General features: G+C 43.0%; 1 protein-coding gene across 3 annotated transcripts in view; it reads left to right on the forward strand.

The window, feature by feature from the left end:
• pot1 (protection of telomeres 1 homolog) overlaps positions 1–18,193 on the forward strand; it is a 358,923-nt gene that overhangs the window by 74,510 nt on the left and 266,220 nt on the right. Inside the window, exons 1-3 of one of the 3 annotated variants that reach the window (XM_059977894.1) lie at positions 6,126–6,573; positions 10,981–11,122; positions 16,767–16,839. In XM_059977894.1, coding sequence (XP_059833877.1) covers positions 11,000–11,122; positions 16,767–16,839 — 196 coding nt within the window. In that variant the 5' untranslated portion in view covers positions 6,126–6,573; positions 10,981–10,999. Of the gene's footprint in view, positions 1–6,125; positions 6,574–10,980; positions 11,123–16,766; positions 16,840–18,193 lie in introns of those variants that run through there. The other 2 variants (XM_059977893.1, XM_059977895.1) reach the window with 2 other exon arrangements.

Consider the following 18,193-nt stretch of genomic DNA (forward strand, 5'->3'; position numbering starts at 1 on the left):
GATGAAGGTGAGGACAATATGAGTGAGGTTGATGTTCTGGAGCATGTTGATATTAAGGGAGAGGAGGTGTTGGAGTTGTTAAGATACATTAGGACAGGTAAGTCCCCGGGGCCTGACGGAATATTCCCCAGGCTGCTCCACGAGGCAAGGGAAGAGATTGCTGAACCTCTCGCTAGGATTTTTATGTCCTCGTTGTCCACGGGAATGGTACCGGAGGATTGGAGGGAGGTGAATGTTGTCCCCTTGTTCAAAAAGGGTAGTAGGGATAGTCCAGGTAATTATAGACCAGTGATCCTTATGTCTGTGGTGGGAAAGCTGTTGGAAAAAATTCTTAGAGGTAGGATCTCTGGGCATTTAGAAAATAATAGTCTAATCAGGGACAGTCGGCATGGTTTTGTGAAGGGCAGATCATGCCTAACAAGCCTGATAGAGTTCTTTGAGCAAGTGACCAGGCATATAGATGAGGGTAGTGCAGTGCATGTGATCTACATGGACTTCAGTAAGACATTTGACAAGGTTCCACATGGTAGGCTTATTCAGAAAGTCAGAAGCATGGGATCCAGGGAAGTTTGGCCAGGTGGATTCAGAATTGGCTTGCCTGCAGAAGGCAGAGGGTCGTGGTGGAGGGAGTACATTCATATTGGAGGGTTGTGACTAGTGGTGTCCCACGCGGATCTGTTCTGGGACCTCTAATTTTTGTGATTTTTTATTAACGACCTGGATGTGGGGGTAGGAGGGTGGGTTGGCAAGTTTGCAGATGACACAAAGGTTGGTGGTGCTGTAGATAGTGCAGACGATTGTTGAAGATTGCAGAGAGACATTGGCAAATGGAGTTCAACCCAGAGATCTGTGAGGTGGTACACTTTGGAAGGACAAACTCCAAGGCAGAGTACAAAGGAAATGGCAGGATACAGTTCTGGTCACCTCAGTATAGGAACGATGTGGAAGCATTGGAAAGGGTACAGAGGAGATTTACTAGGATGCTGCCTGGTTTAGAGAGTATGGATTATGATCAGAGATTAAGGGAGCTGGGGCTTTACTCTTTGGAGAGAAGGAGGATGAGAGGATACATGATAGAGGTGTACAAGATATTAAGAGGAGTAGACAGAGTGGACAGCCCCACTGCTCCCCAGGGCACCACTGCTCAATACTAGAGGACATGGCTTTAAGGTAAGGGGAGGGAAGTTCAATGGGGATATTAGAAGAAGCTTTTTCACTCAGAGAGTGGTTGGTGCGTGGAATGCACTGCCTGAGTCAGTGGTGGAGGCAGATACACTAGTGAAGTTTAAGAGACTACGAGACAGGTATATGGAGGAATTTAAGGTGGGGGGGGTATATGGGAGGCAGGGTTTGAGGGTCAGCACAACATTGTGGGCTGAAGGGTCTCTAATGTGCTGTACTATTCTATGTTCTATGTAACCTCCTCTGGACCCTCTCCAATGCCAACACACTTTTTCTAAAATGAGGGGCCCAAAACTGTACACAATACTCAAGGTGAGGCTCACTAGTACTTTATAAAGCCTCAGCATCACATCCCTGTTCTTGTATTTTAGACCTGTTGAAGTGAACGCTAAATGCTAAAATGGCACTTGCCTTCCTCACCACCGACTCAACCTGCAAGTTAACCTTTAGGGTGTTCTTTACGAGGACTCCCAAGTCCCTTTGCATCTCAGATTTTTGGATTTTCTCCCTGTTTAGAAAATAATCCGCACATTTATTTCTACTACCTAAGTGCATGAACATGCATTTTCCAACATTATATTTCATTTGCCACTTTCTTGCCCAATCTCCTAATCGAAGTCCTTCTGCATCCTACCTGTTTCCTCAACACTACCTGCCCCTCCACCAATCCTCGTATCACCTGCAAGCTTGACAACAAAGCCATCTGTCTCATCATCTAAATCATTTACGTACGGCATAAAAAGAAGCGGTCCCAACACCGACCCCTGCGGAACACCACTAGTCACCGGCAACCAACTAGACAGGGATCCTTTTATTCCCACTCGCTGCCTTCTTCCAATCAGCCAATACTCTAAACATGTTAGTAACTTTCCTGTAATACTTTCAAATCTGTTAGTACCTTTCCCTTCAGTTAGCCCTGATGAAGGTTCTCGGCCTGAAACGTCAACAGTGTTTCTTCCTATAGATGCTGCCTGGCCTGCTGTGTTCCCCCAGCATTTTGTGTGTGTTGCTTGAATTTCCAGCATCTGCAGATTTCCTCGTGTATGTGTTCAAGCTCTCAGTTCATCACCTTTGTTCCTGATGCTTCTTGCATTGAAGTACACACACTTTAGCCCTTCTACCTTACTACCTTTATACCCTTTATTCTGCTGCTCTTTCCTCAAAGCCTCTCTTTATGTTAGATCTGGCTTTACTCCATGCACTTCTTTCACTGCTCTATCGCTCAGGGTCCCATCCTCCTTGCAAATTAGGTTCACAAGGATGATTCCAGGAATGAAAGGGTTATCATTTGAGGAACGTTTGAGGGGTCTGGGTCTGGAATTCAGAAGGATGAGGGAAGATCTCATTGGTACATTTTGAACATTGAAAAGCCTAGACAGAGTAGATGTGGAAAGGATGTTTCCCACAGATAGAGGGGCGTCCACTCAAAACAGAGATGCGGAGAAATTTCTTTAGTGAAATTTGTGGAATTTGTAGCCATGTGCAGCCCTGGAGGCCAAGTCGTTAGGTGTATTTAAAGCAGAGATTTATAGGTTCTTAACTGGACATGGCATCAAAGGTTACGGGGAGAAGGCCAAGACATGGAGTCGAAGGGGAGAAAAAAAGAATCCGCCATGATTAAATGGTGGAGAAGATTCGATGGGCCAAATGGCCTAATTCTGCTGCTATGGCTTATGGTTTTTGTGGTCATGGAGCCACAGTAACCTTTGGCCAAATTAAGCCCAGTGTACAATTCATCAAGTGGCTTTTAGGTGCACAAAATGAAGTGACTCAATCTTTGGACTTTGTAACAGCTATTTGACACTGCAGCCTTACACACTACATGATGATCAGTAGGGAATGGTCCAGGATCTCAGTGCTCTGTGTATACTTTCTACACCCTGATCATCCTCAGCATTATTTGGCATGTCATGTAGAAGATGGTAGCATTGCCTTTTGCTTCATTATATCAGGTGTATCGTGCCATTATGACTTTTTAAAGGAAATATATTCCTTTCTATTTCCACAGTTATTGTGGGGAAGGCAGCATCTTGGAGGGGAGATAGTTGCTGACTATTTCCGTAAAAGGGAGGCTTGTTCTCTTCTTCCGCAGTGAGATGGATGAAAATAACTTGCTCATGATTTATATTTGCAAATTCCAGTGAGTTATGACAATACCTGATTCTTCAATGTAATTTTTCAAAAGAAAATAGGTGGCCGTTTAGAAATGCTTTTCCTCAAGTGGTTTCCTGGTGTCAGGGCTGTGTTCTAACTGTTTAGTGAAGCAGGATTGATTTGCTGCAGGGGCAGAGGACAGGCTCTACCAACTGTGTGCCATTTTAATGGTGTTTGCAATCCATCACACTGTACCTTCAGAATCGGGCTGTTCTCTCCTCCGCAGGTGGGAAAATTGCCACAACATCGCTATGGCTGACAGAAAAAATGAGGACGATGTAGCAGAGAAAGGTTTGATTGATCTTAGAGTAGGGTAAAAGGTCGACACAATATTGTGGGCCGAAGGCTGTGTGCTGTGCTGTAATGTTCTATGTTCATGGACTAGGTTTGTTCTCCTGTAAATCTGATTTATTCATTGTCAGACATTTTAGCCCAATATCAGATGTACCACATGACACTTTAGCATTTGTTCCAGAACTGTTCCAGACCAGCAGTAAAACAACCTCCAGAGATAAGTCCAGAAATATCGATTGTCTAAAGTAACACTAAAAACACCCTTGAAGGGAAAAAGTGGTTTTTAAAAAGGAGAATATCCCAGAAATGCTTTTTTAATGTTATAAAGCAGGGGTGGGCAACCTTAAGCACAAATGATTTTCTACTCATTAATTTGAGGCAAAACATAACTAGATGTATTTAAATGGATGATTCCCATATTTCAAATTTTTTATGGCATTTATCTGGCCCGCCGTCGGTTCATTAATATGCGATCCGGCCCACAGAGGCAAAAAGGTTGCCGACCCCTGTAATAAAATATGATCTTAATCAAATTTAAAGAAACAATTACATATAATATTTGATTCGGGCACATTATAATATTTTATTTTGCTTATTTTTGAGATCTTGGGTTCACTGATAAGCCCGGTATTGTTGCCTGTCCCTAAATGCCCTTGGTGGTAGTGACTCAAGCCACTATATTTCTATTGGTGAAGCTGCTTCCACTGTGCTGTTGGGCAGGGAATTCCAGGATTTACACCCTGTAACAAATCTAGAAGTCAGGGTGGCTTGTGCTCTGTGTGGAATCTGCACGTGGTGGTATCCTGTAACGGCTGCCCCTGTGCTTGGTGGTCGACGCTGCAGGTTTGATAGGAGCTGCCAGCGTAGCCTGGGTGATAGCTGGAGCACTCTTTGTAGATTGGTGCCCAGTGCAGCCACTGAGAGCTGGCGGTGGAGAGAATGAATGCTTCCTTTGGTTGATGAGATGCCAGTCAAGCAGCTTGCATTATTCCGGATAGGAATGAGTTTCTCGAGGGTTATTAGCATTGCAATTGTCCAGACAAGTGGAGAGTATTTCCTCACTCCGCCAACACGTCTTTGTAGATGGTTGAAAATGGTGAGTCGCTAATCACAGAGAACCAAACCACTGGCTGATGTTGTTGCAACAGTATTATGCATCTATTTCATCTGAGTTCCTGGCTGGAGGTGCCCCCCCAGGATATTGTAGGTCGGGGGGTGTCATTGAACATCAAGGCTAGGTAGGTACAGGAGTCTCGGGTCTCACGCCACCAGGTTCAGGGACAGTTAATACTCTTCAACCATCAGCTTCCTGAACCAGCATGGATAACGTCACTCACTACATCTCTGAACGGATTCCACAATCTTTGACTAATTTTCAAGGACTCTACAGCTCATGTTCTCAGTGTTATTGATTTACTTATTTATTTGTTATTTGCACATTCTGACCCCTTTTGCTCATTGATGTTGGCTGGTGACTCTTTTCTGTAGTTTTTCATTGATTCTATTGTATTTCCCTCTTGCTGTGAATGCCTGCAAGAAAACGTCTCTCAAAGTTCAAAGCAAATTTATTATCAAAGTACATATATGCAACCCTGAGATTAATTTTTGTGCAGACATACTCAATAAATCCATCAGACTGCAACAACTTGGATGTTCAACTAGTGTGCAAAGCAGAACAAACTCTGCAAATACAAATAAATAAATAACAATAATAAATTAATAAGTGATAAATATCGAGAACATGAGATGACGATTCCTTGAAAGTGAGTCCATTAGCTGTGGGAACATTTCAGTGATGGGGCAAGTGAAGTTGAGAGAAGTTATCCCCTTTGGTTGAGATGTAATAACTGATCCTGAACCTGGTGGCATGGGTCCTGAAGCTCCAGTACCACTCTCCTAATGGCAGCGAGAAGAGGGCATCACGTGTGTGGTGGGATTCCCCGATGATGGATATTGCTTTCCTGTGACAGCGCTCCACATTGATGTGCTCAGTGGTGGGGAGGGCATTTCCCATGATGGACTAAGCCATATCCACTACTTTTTTGTAGGGTTTTCTGTTCAAGGGCGTTGGTGTTTCCATCCCAGGCTGTGATGCAACTATATTCCCCACCAAACATCTATAGAAACTTGTCAAAGTTTTAGATGTCATGCTGAATCTTTGCAAGCTCCTAAGGAAGTTGATTCACTGCCATAGTTTCTTAGTAATTGCACCTTGGTGCTGGCTGGGTCCAGGACAGGTCCTTCAAAAAGATAACACCCAGTAATTTAAAGTTGCTGATGCTTTTTACCAAAGTATGGTATGGTGACATATATGTACCTTGATAATAAACTGACTTTGATCCTTGAAAGTCTTGATGTTCACCTTGATTGCTTCCCATATGTGGATCAGGAAATCAACGAGCAGCTTCACCAGTCTCTATCCAACCCATTTGATCAATCTCTGAGGACACCAGTTTGACATTCCACTCCATTGTCCTTTCTGCAAACACCGATGCCTTTCTATAGGTGACAGCCAACATGAGGTATGGGTCAGACAGGGATATTGAATGTGGATTAAGAAGTGAATTCTTTGGATGCGAAGCAGAAAAATACTGGAATGGTGCGACATACCTGGTTTAGAGCAGGTGTGTTGTCACAGTGCTCCATCTTCAGGGCTGCTGAAGATATTGCACAGCTTTGCCTCTTTTTGGTCAGGACCTTGGGCACAACACCATTTTTAATGGAATGTCTTTATAAATCTCTTAATAATGAGTTCACGACTCCCTTCTCCCCACCACCACTGCACCCCTGACTTGAGTGATGAAATTATTTCTCCAGCGCACCAAACAACCGGACCTGAGGATTGCAGCTACCCTATAACCAGAGCCGTAGCCCATAGGGGCATCATCCTAACCATGTCTAATAATTACTGTGTGGCAAGCTGGATTCCTTCAAAATTAGCAGGTTTGGACTTGACCTTGACAATCTAATTTTATAATAGAGAACAGTATGCAGTGTTTTTGACGCTGCACATGCTAATAGATACAAGTTTTAATTTGCTTTTTAAAATATAATATACAGAGTTAAGCCCATCACAGTTGGTTGCTTTACTCCAGTGGGTATGAACTGTGCACTTATCCAGCATATGATCTGTTCAGGCTGCTGTTTTCTGATGTAGAAAAGTGTGGTTTCCTCTGTCCTTTGTTTATAAAGTGGGTGCTTCCTAATTCCCAGAGCTGAATTGTCTTATTTTTCACAGTACTCCTCATGGATTCCTGATTTGAGATACTTCACTCTTCCTGCTGCAGTTCCTAGATTCGCAGAACCAAGAGACCTTGCCTTGCCCTGCTATTGCTCCAAGATTCCCAGTGCTGGCGTTCCTTTCCTCCTTGCACTCTACAATGCTGCTCCAAGATTCCTGGAGCTGGGATTCTCCACCTTTTCTTAGTACAACTGCTCGTTCCTCCGAGCTGGGATTGCTTTGCCATCCTCACTGTTGTCCCTGAATTGCTGGAGCTCAGGCTCTGGGGTTGCTGCACTGCCCTTAGGCTGGGCAGCTTTGCCTTTAACACCAATTTTCCAGGGGCAGATTCATCAGTAGCGCCGTCATTCTCTGCTCTTCGAGCTGCTTGTTGAATTCGCCTCTAGTTTTGCCTTTCTCCCTTGCTTCTCGTAAGGGAAGGCTTCATTGTGGCTCTGTGGGGACTCCAGGCACCTCGTCCTGCTTTATGCATTGAGCTCCTCAGACCTGCATGCTTTTCCTTTCCTCCCAAGTCGTGCAGCTCTCTGCTGTCCTTGGGTTGCTCTCAATCTGCTGTGCAGCCTTTGAACAGGGTTTGGGAATGGGTCCATTCTCTTCGGACCCCAGACTCTTGTTCTGTCCCTTCCTCTTCTTTCCCATCCGATTGCTTGCCGCTTTGGGGAAAGGATTTCTGGTTTCTTTAGGACTCAGTTCTGATTGGTGTTGTCTGGGCCCAGGTATCTTGTCTCTGCCAGTGTTTTAGCCGTGTTTGAATAGGATGGGTTTTGTGCAGGTGACCAGCCTCAGCACCGAGATTTCAGCATTTGGCTGTCTGGCAGTCAGCTGCTTGCTGTTTCTCCTTTCTACTCTTTCAGCAGCTGATAGTTTCACAGAAAGCTGCTTCATTTGCAAACAGGTATATGGAAGATTGCAGTTTCTTCCTTACCACATGAAGCATCTTTTGAAAGATCGATCCAACCCTTGGCATTCAGTCTCTCCCTTTGCCAGATAAGTAGTTTTATCCAAAGTGTTTACTGATACCGTGACCCTTTAATGGATACTCAGTGAACACAGCCTGGGTTCCTCTTTGCAAATGAAAGTGAGCAGACACTTTAAAGAATAGTTGTCTACTTTATACTTCCCAAAATTCAGCCCCCATTCAGTAAACTCAAGCACAGCGGTGACAAGGCAGTGACCTGTTTTTTTCTCTCTCCCTCCCCTCAGCTTTGTGCTAGTCTTGCCCTTGGTTACGTTGTTGATGCTTTTCACCTTTTATTCAGGCTGTTTCATCAAGCAGCAAGCTGTCGTTAGTACTATGAAGGTGTACATACTGTTCCTTAAATTGCTCTCTCAGTTGGAAGCTGCTGGCAATCAGAGCTTGTGGGGCAGAGTGAGGTGTATAATTATAATTTGATTTTTAGTCTTAACCATGAGGGCACTGATAATATTTGCTCTGTTAACTGTATGGGAGTGTCTTTTTTCTACATGTAAACGTTACAATGCAGCATCATTTTTATTTTAAAAAAGGAAGGCCTTTTAATAACTTGACCCACCTCCTATTGCTTCTTGTGATGGACAGGGTCGCATAGCATGGCCCAGCAGGTCCAGGTCGATCAAGATTCCCATCTAGTTTGTCTCATTTTCCCGTGTTTGGCCCATATCCTTTCCTATCCATGTATCTGTCCAAATTGTTGTTAATGTACCTCCTCAAGCACCTCACTGGGCAGCTCATTCTGAATGGGTGGAGAAAGTTGCCTTCCAGGTTCCGATCAAACCTGGCCACCCTCCCCCCAAAACAATGTTCTTTTGTTCTTGATTGTTTAACTCTTGGTGGGGGGGGGGGGGTGGAAGGAAGATGGAAAGGACTGTATGCATTCACCCTGTCTTTTCCCTTCATGATAATGTACATCTCCAAAACCACAACTCATTTTCCCATGTTCCAGTGAAAGAAGACTTCCTAACCCACTCAGCCTCTGTCCATCGCCTGGACCTTCAAGTTCTAGCAGCATCTGTGTAAATCTTTTCACTCTTTCCAGCTTAATGGAATCTTTGCTGGGGTAGATTGGCCAAGACTGAACACATTATTACAAATATGGCCTCATCAATGACCCATATCAAGTGCAGAGTCAACGTCTTTCAAGGACCATGAAACAGCATGCAGAACAGTGTAGGTTGTTTGACTGATGATGATCTGTCTGTCTTGAAGGACAATGGAATCATTTGGCACTGGAGTGACCTCTCCAGGGCATGAGCTTAGGTGGAAGGTATGGAGATCCTGGGGTGACCAGTTGTCAAGAACCCCCTCTCGGCCCCACGGGTACAGTCCAAAGGAAAGTAAAGCAGTATGTTTGGCAGCAGCTTGTCTGCAGGAGCTGCCAGTAGGATGTTCAGTGACGTCCAGCCGCCTGAAGAGCTCCACTCAGGATTTTTTCCTCTGGGATTACTCCCGTATACTTGGTCTCTGATGAGGCTGCTCACAAGGCAGTGGGACTATTCACCCATAGCTGGGGATCTTGTTCACGAGCACCAAGACATGTCCATGTGCCGGTGGGCCTGCATGCTATGTGTACAGGGGCCTCCTCCCTAACCTTTGTAGTTCAGCCCGAGTCTCAAAGAAGTTCTGTTTCGTGTGTCGCCAGCGAGGAGGTGAGGCTTACTGTTGGAGAGGTTATGTATTGGCAGGGAAAGACTTGTGCATTCAGCTCTCCTTTTTGCGAGACTGCTAGCCAGAAAGCGAGAGCGACAAGCGCTGCCCACTACACTGGCAGGCCAGACACGTCACAACAGCCACCCTCAATGTCCGTTCCTCCCACTACTGACACACAGTGGCTGCACTGATCACCATCTATAAGATGCCCTGCAGTTATTTTCCATGCAGCATTCAGTTTTCAAACTCTTGCCACCAAGGGCAGCAAGTGAAAGAGATGACACCCACTTGCAGGTTCTGCTCTAAGTCACACACGACCCTGATTTGGAAACATATTCACAGCAAGACTTGGAACCATCATGCTGCAGCTCCAGTGGGAGCACCTTCATCAGAGGGGCCTCAGCTATTCAAGAAAGTGAGTCGTGCACCATCTTCTCAAAGGCAATTAAGTCTGGCCTTGCCTGCTGAGCCCTGATCCTGAAAATAAATGTAGGAGAAATGTCACTGACTCTTGCTGGGCATTGACCAGGCCCAGGTTCAGGTCCCATCCCAAAACCTTATGTGCAAGGCCTACCGTGATACCTGAGTGCAGTAACTGAGGAGCTATGCAAGCATAGAAGTTCCATAGACCTCCGAGGTATTTGAACTTGCTGGCTGCTTGCATACAAACCTATGAGCAGATGTCTGAGTGCATTTTTCTGCTGGGGAGTTGGTTTCCAGCTGATTGGTGAAGCCCGGTGCAGTGGGGGGAGGACCCTGGAGTTATCCTGTACTTACATCCTAAACCTTGATATGCTTACCTACCAAAAGCTGATTTCTCTCAGGCTTGGAAATAGAGAATTTTATAATCTCAACTTGCTTTCGATTGCTCCTGTGAGCTGATCCTTATAGTGGTAGTTTCCTTTTGCTCTACAAGCCATCCAAGATGGGAGCAGACCTCCTTTTCCGGCCTCTTGATTACTGATTTTAATCTGTCTCTGTGGCTTTTCCTAGCTTGAGAAATCCCATTCCTGAACTTCCCACATCTTAACGTGCTCCTCTTTAATCATACATTTGAGTATTTCCCCGAATATTTTCTTTGGATTTTGGTATCATGTTTTGTTCATAGTGCTGTTGGGAAATATCTTACCATGTTATTAATATAATTTTCTGTTGACAGCATCAACAGCCTTCTGAGTGACGGGATTTTTATTCTTCCTTTTGTAGAAATCTAGCATAGTGAGTGACAAACGCTGACGCAAATTGAAACTCCTGTTGGCTAATGGGGAGTTGCTTGCTAATAGACTTTTAATACCAAGGCATTTTACATGCACCCATCAAAATATTTCTGCATAACAACTCAAGTGGAACAGTTTGAGTCTTTTTTAATACCCTGGCTTTATTTAAATTGAAACTGTTGTTCATTCTTGCTGATTCATTCTTAATTTTGTTTATGAATGTTCTCAAATGGGGATTTTCAACTAAATTCCTTTTTTCTTTTCAGTTAATCAGTGGAACCAGGCATGCCACTTGTGCAGCTCAGAGAGTCCGACGGTCCCATTGAAACCCAGTTGTCTGGCTCTAGTGAGTGGATTGAATATGATAAACTGCAGTTGGGATCCGCTCACGTCAACAAGTACGTTAAGGTGAGCCTCAGCCACATGCTCATCCACATGAGACTTAATTGCATCGTTCAGTCTAGTGCATTTTGTCACACTTTTTGAGTATATAGATATGAAGGCTATTGGTTCAAATTCCTGTTTTTGACAGGAACGTCACCCAGTTAAGGATCACGGACGGTGAGTCTTTCTGAATTATGTCACTTTTTACAGATTTTGAATGGATTAAGTATGTCAGAACTGCAAGAATATTTATTCTGTGTGAGCACTTTGTGCGATGGATGAGCTATGGATCCCAATATAATAAGGATTTGGGACCTTCAGAGAGGGTGGAGAAGCAGCTCACCAGGATTCTGCCTGGATTAAAGGGCATGTGCTGTAAAGAGAGTTTGAACAAACTTGAATTATTTTCTCTGGGCGAAGGCAGAAGGGAGACTTGTTAGAACTTTGTAAGATCATGAGAGGCAGAGATGGAGTAGGCAGCTGGTACCTAGGTCAAAATGTCAGATACTGGAAGGTTTGCATTTCAGGTGAGGGGTAAGTTTTTGTTCCACGCAGAGAGTAGTGAGTTCCTGGAGTATGCTCTCGGGAGTGGTAGTGGAGGACAATAGCGTTTGAGAGGACCTTTTTCTGTTCAGCACCGTTCTGTGGACATCAATTTTGGTTTAATTTAGCTAACTTGACAGGAATGTCATGGCAAGTGTGCATACTCTGGATTCCAATAATTGAAAATTAAATCGCCCTGTGGGTACTCCGGAGCTTTGCCAGACTTTTTGAACCAAGCACTCTGCTACCTGTCATGACTCAGAACTTTTTTGTCATAGTTTGGGTGTTAATTAACTTGACAATTCAAAGTGCAGAAATTTTCTAATGTTATTAAATAGCTGCCTTTGAGTTTTCTATTGCTTGATATACATCTGACATAAGATACCCCTCTTGGATAGAATCATTGCATTAGCAAATGATCCACATTCATTCCCAAACTTTCATGCATTTTGAAGTGACTAACTATCCCATGGCCAGACCTTTCTGCTTAAAAGCCTTTACTTCATAACTGTGCGCTCATTATGAACATTTTTGCTGAGGGGACAAATTTCTGGCTCTCTAGCCTATTAATGGTCTCAAAATTTTTTTATCCTTCATTGGGACTGACCTCAGCTTCCCTGCTCCAAGGAGAACAGGCCCAGTCTGTCTTCATAACTGAAGTACTTGATCCAGCAACATCCAGGTGAATCTCCTCTGTACACTGTCCAGTGCAATCCCACCCTTCCTCTCATGTGGAGACCAGAACTGCACACGGTTTCTCAGCTGTAGCCTAAATAGTGGCTTAGGGAGTTTACCATCACCTTTCTGCACTTGTATTGCATGTTACAGGCATCCCTTCTTAACCAACTTACTTTCTTGTGCTGCATGCTTTAGAGATCCTTGAACATATTCACAAAGCGTCCTCTAGTTCTTAATATTTCCTAGGATTTTTAAAAATCATTTTGAATATCCTAGCCATATTAATACATATTTCACCTCCCTACCTCATATATTTCAGGAATAAATTCCATCTGCCATGATGCTTTATAAGGCATTGCTCAGACTGCAATTAGAGTATTGTAGGCATTTTTGGGCCCTTTATCTAGGAAAAGACATGCTGGTATTGCAGAGGGCCCAGAGGAGGTTCACAAAAATGATTTGGAAATGAAAGAGTTAACATATGAGAAGTGTTTGATGGCTCTGGATCTGTACTCGCTGGAGGTTGGAAGAATGAGGAGGGAATCTCATTGAAACCTATCAAATATTGAAAGACCTAGATAGAGTAGATTAGAGAGGATGTTTCCAATAATTTGGAGAGTCTAGGACCAGAGGTCATAGTCTCAGATCAAGAGGAATTTCCATTTAGAATGAAGATGAAGAGAAATTTCTTTAGTCAGAAGGTATTGAATCTGTGGAATTCATTGGCACAGACTGCTGTGGATTTAAAGTGGAGGTTTATAGGTGCTTGATTAGTCAAGGTGTCAAAGATTGTCGGCAGAAGGCAGGAGAATGGGGCTGAGAGTCATGATGGAATGATGGAGGAGACTCAATGGGCTGAATGGCCTAATTCTGCTCCTATGTCTTATGGTCTTGTCTTGCCAACACATGTATTTTGTTCCTAAGCTGAAGACGATCCTTTTTAATGTCAAGCAACATCACCAATTTTTGAATCACTTGCAAACTTACTTGTCATACCTCCTAAATTCACATACAGATCATTAGTGCATATAACAAATAGCAAGGGTCCCTGCACTGATCCACGTGGTACACCATTAGCTGGGGCATTTCCGATTTAAAAGCAGTTCACCATTCCGCATTGAATTTTATACTTTATGTCAAATACACTAGATTACTACAATTCCCTTTCTACCTGCAACCTAGTGACAATCTTCAGCTCATTCAGAACACTGCTGCTAGTAAATTGTGAACATGCATTGGAAGCGTGGAGGTACATTTGATTTGGCACAAATGGTGCATTTTATTGTAATTTTTGATGTACATGTTACAAATAAAGCTAATTTTTAATTTTTACCACTGACTTTGCCTATCTCTCCTGATCTAGAAAAAAGCCAATATTTTGTGTTTAAAGTATGAAAATTACTTACAGAGACACTGCATTACCGTCCTTGGCAGCTTGCATATATCTCATCAGGCTCTTAATATACGCCTATCAAAGCTCCAAGCCTTTGTTAGTAAACTCCAGCCTCTGCACGCTTTAAGAACAAGAATAGCAGACACATAGGAATACGTTCATCTCCAACAAAATGCTGGAGGAACTTAGTAGGTCAGACAGCTTCTGTAAAAAGTGTACAGAAGTGCTTCTGTAAAAATCTGTAAAAAGATTTGACATCTTGGGCCAAAACACTTCATTAATACAGGGAATGAGAATATCAATTGGAAATGTGAAGCAGGCAGCTTGAGATAAAGACTTTTTTATTGTACTTTCACTAAGGACTTGCTGTTAGGGCTGTTTTCAATTCAATATATTTTCCACACTTGTGGAAACCACAGAAAGGGTGCAGAGGAGATTTACAAGGATGATGCCTGGATTGGGAAGCATGCCTTATAAGAATAAGTTGAGTGAACGCTTGCTTTTTCTACTTGGAGCGAAGGAGGATGCGAGGTGTACAAGATAATGAGAGGCATTGATAGTGTGGATAGTCAGAGGCTTTTTCCCAGGGCTGAAATGGCTAGCATTAGAGGGCATAGTTTTAAGGTGCTTGGAAGTAGGTACAGAGGAGATGGGGTAAGTGTTTTACGCAGAGAGAGGTGAGTGTGTGGAATGGGCTGCCGGAGGTGGAAATGATAGGGTATTTTAAGAGACTCCTGGATGGATACATGGAGCTTAGAAAAAAAGAGGGCTGGGGGTAAGCCTAGGTAGTTCTCAGGTAAGGACATGTTCGGCACAGCTTTGTGTGCCAAAGGGCTTGAATTTTGCTGTAGGTTTTCTGTTTCTATGTTTCTCCAGAGAGGTGAAAAAATAGTTGTGTCGAGGCTTTAAATGATTTCTGTTCATGAACCACAAATGTTCATGGGCAGTGTTAGATGAGAGTCACATTAAGAAGGGATGCTGCACAGGTCTACAATGCATTAATAAAAATGTAGCTCTATGATTCAAAGGAAACTCTCTGGCTTCTGTTTGAGTTGGTTTACCAGCAGCTGACTGTTGGAACAGAACTTGTTCTGGCTGCGCACACTCCCAGTGCTGTGACCGAGCACATGTTAGCTTAATCTCTGGATGGAGTATTTTGCATTTATAGTACTGCTGGAGATTAGTATCTTGGAACTATTCCCTCTTCATGCAACAGAGGCAGTGGGCTGTGTTAATTGAAGAATGCCATTCACCTGATAATGGTCATTCACACGTTTGGTCCTGTTGGAACAGTCTGTATTGGCGAAGATGCACTTTTACAGAAGCACTAACATTAGGGAAGCTTCTGGTGTCACTGTGTTCTTCAAGTACCAAATTAGTGAGTAACCGTGGTGATGGGCACGGGACTCAAGGGTTTGAATTCACATTCTCAGACTGCAGTGGCTTTTAAAGATTGCCCTCCAATTTAAATACGTCAGATTATGTAGGAACTAACCTGTAGTTTAATCAGATACATTGGCTTGCAACTGCAGTTTGTCGTCAAAGAAGTTATCCGTTGAGTCCTGATGTGGTGTCTCAGCTTGGAACATTGACAGATTATTCCTCTTCATAGATATTGCTTGATCTGCTGAATTCCTCCAGCAATTTGTGTGTGTTTGTTTGCATTTCCAGCATCTGTAGATTTTCTTGTGTTTGTAACCATTGATAATGCTTATTTTTAAAATTTTGTTGTTGAAGTTTCATACTCACAGGAGTTTTTTTCTAAGTTGGATTTTGCATCTTATTGTTTTATATAGACGTGCCCAGCATTTGCAAATCTAGTATTTGTCGCCTGTTGCCAACTTCATTTAAGAAGAAATGGTGAGTTGAGCTGCAATGCAACAGACTGGTTAGCTGGTCCCTTTCAGAGATATTTGTATTGCAGTATGCCTGGAGGCACACAAAGACTCAGGGAGGACAGCACATTTCAGCTGCTGAAGGACATTAGACAGCTGGATGGGGTTTTTATCACAGAATGGTAGTTTTATGGTCACCATTATGTTGTCCAAACCATGTTTATTGTATTTAAATTCCATAAGTGCCTTAATGGGATTTGAACTCCTTCTCTGCATTATTAATCCAGATTTCTGGATTTTAAATCTGGTAGTTTAACTGGTTTTCCAATATTTGGTCATTAAGAGAACATGGAGTCATAGACATAAGGTCTGTAGATGCTGGAAATCCAACTGTACACCATAGAAACAGGCTATTTGGTGCAACATGTCATTGCTGTCATTATTCATGCTTTCAATAACCTTGTCAGCATTCAGCTTCCGTTTTAGTGATTCAGCATGTACCTTAAAAATTGTCCTAGAAGTAGCATAGCAGTCACTAAGTTAACTTTTGTGTCAAGATATGGGCAAAGGGCTGGGGGTTTGAATAAGATGGCTGATGCTTGAGATTCAAAAGACTTGGAGGTGATTTCCTCTTTGGAGAGGTCTTGATAAGTTGGACGCTGAGAGATCACTTCACTTGGAGGAAGTGCCCAGGCCTCAAGGCATCAGGAGTAGCCAATGGTATTGGGGTGACAGAAAATATCTTTGCGCTTATGGTCAGAAACTATTTACCTCAGAATACTATGACGCATTAGTTACTGACCATATATAAGTAGATATAGTATACGTTATGGTAGAAATTTTTAAATTAAAGAATCAAGGAATATGATGGTAGCTGGACAAAATTGATGATCCACTGTGATATTTAATGGACTAAGGGCCATGTGCTGTATCGCTTCCATTTCGAATGTTATTAAGTGATATGGCATCACTCCTGGATTTCAGGAGGAGGCTTAATGTGGTGTGCAGCTCATTTTAAGCTGCTTCACTCCAGTCATTGTCAAGGTGATTTTCTATAATGACACTGGTGGGATTTATTTTCTTCTTGAATCTGCTTTTTCCTATCTAGTATCTCTTTGCAAGAACAGCAGGGAAGAATGTTTAACAAAACATCGTGAAAGCCACATGCAAGAAGGCAGTGACCAATTTTTAATTGGGATTGTATCTTTCTGATTTCTAGGGAACAATTTCAGTGAAGTATTCACCGCATGAACTTGGAACAGGAGAAAAAGTTTTAAAAATGGCTTTGGAAGGTAAGCTACTCTTGGTTGATGGAGCAAATTCTAATTTAGAGTAAAACACAGGCAACGTTCTTTAAAGGGGAACACAATTCACTTTGATGCACTGTTGTTGTTGCCATTCCATTGGTAACTTAAAATTACTGCAGTTTTAACCAGAATGCATGATTGATACTGTCTATCTTAAAATGGTTACATATTTTCTAATTGCATTGAGAAACATCTCCCTTGAAATAAAGACCAAGGTTCCACCTTCCATTTCTGTTTGTACTTATGCACCTGAATTTAGCTATTTATATGAATGAACACCAAGTTCCTTTGACACCTTTGAAAAATTGCTTGTCTCTCATCGTTGAAAAAAATATTAATGTTTATCTCTGGTCGAAAGAGGCAGCTTCACACTTTGAATTCTACGTGCCGTGGTTATTTCTCACTCATTTATTTGTGCAACTTCCTCTCTTCAGCTACACAATGTACTTTGCTATGTAGATAGCATAATTTAGAATTTTTGATATTCATCTCTTTATTCCAGGTCATTAATAAATGTTCCAGTAAGTAGCCCAGTAAGGTTAGATCTTGTCAATCTGAGAATGTTTCCTTTTTATCCTGGTCAATTACTGACTCAAGTCATAGTGTTAGAACAACCTCCAACCTGATGACACCTTATCACAAGCAAGAGAAAGTCTGCAGATGCTGAAAAGCAAAGTAATACACACGAAATGCTGGAGGAACTCAGCAGGCCAGGCAGCTTCCACGGAAAAAAGTAAACAGTCGACGTTTTGGGCTGAATCTCTTCATTAGGACTGGAAATAAGAGCTTAGGAGTCAGAGTAAGAGGTGGTGGGAGAGGGGAAAGAAGTACAAGGTAGGAAGTGATGGGTGAAACCACGAGATGGGGAGAGGTGAAGTAAAGAGCTGGGAAGTAAATTGGAGAAAGAGATGAAAGGCTGGAGAAGGGGAATCTGATAGGAGAGGACAGAAGGCCATGGAAGAAAGGGAAGGGGGAGGAGTACCAGAGGGAGGTGATGGGCAGGTAAGGAGATAAAATGTGAGATGGGAATGGGAAATGGTAGAGGAGAAGGTTGTGGGATGATTACAGGTAGTTCGAGAAATTGATTTACATGCCGTCAAGTTGGAGGCTACACAGAAGGAATATAATGTCTTGCTCCATCAACCCGAGCAGGGCCTCATCGCGGCAGTAGAGGAGGCCATGGACTGACATGTTGGAATGGAAAGTAGAATTGAAATGGGTGGCCAGTGGGAGTTCCTGCATTTTCTGGCGGAAGGAGCAGTCTCCCAATTTATGTCTGCCAGGAGAAACCGGGATCACCTGGTAGCGACCCATTTTAATTCCACTCCCCATCCCATTC

Source organism: Hypanus sabinus, chromosome 8 (assembly GCF_030144855.1).
Source record: "Hypanus sabinus isolate sHypSab1 chromosome 8, sHypSab1.hap1, whole genome shotgun sequence".
NCBI classification, from domain to species: Eukaryota; Metazoa; Chordata; class Chondrichthyes; order Myliobatiformes; family Dasyatidae; genus Hypanus; species Hypanus sabinus.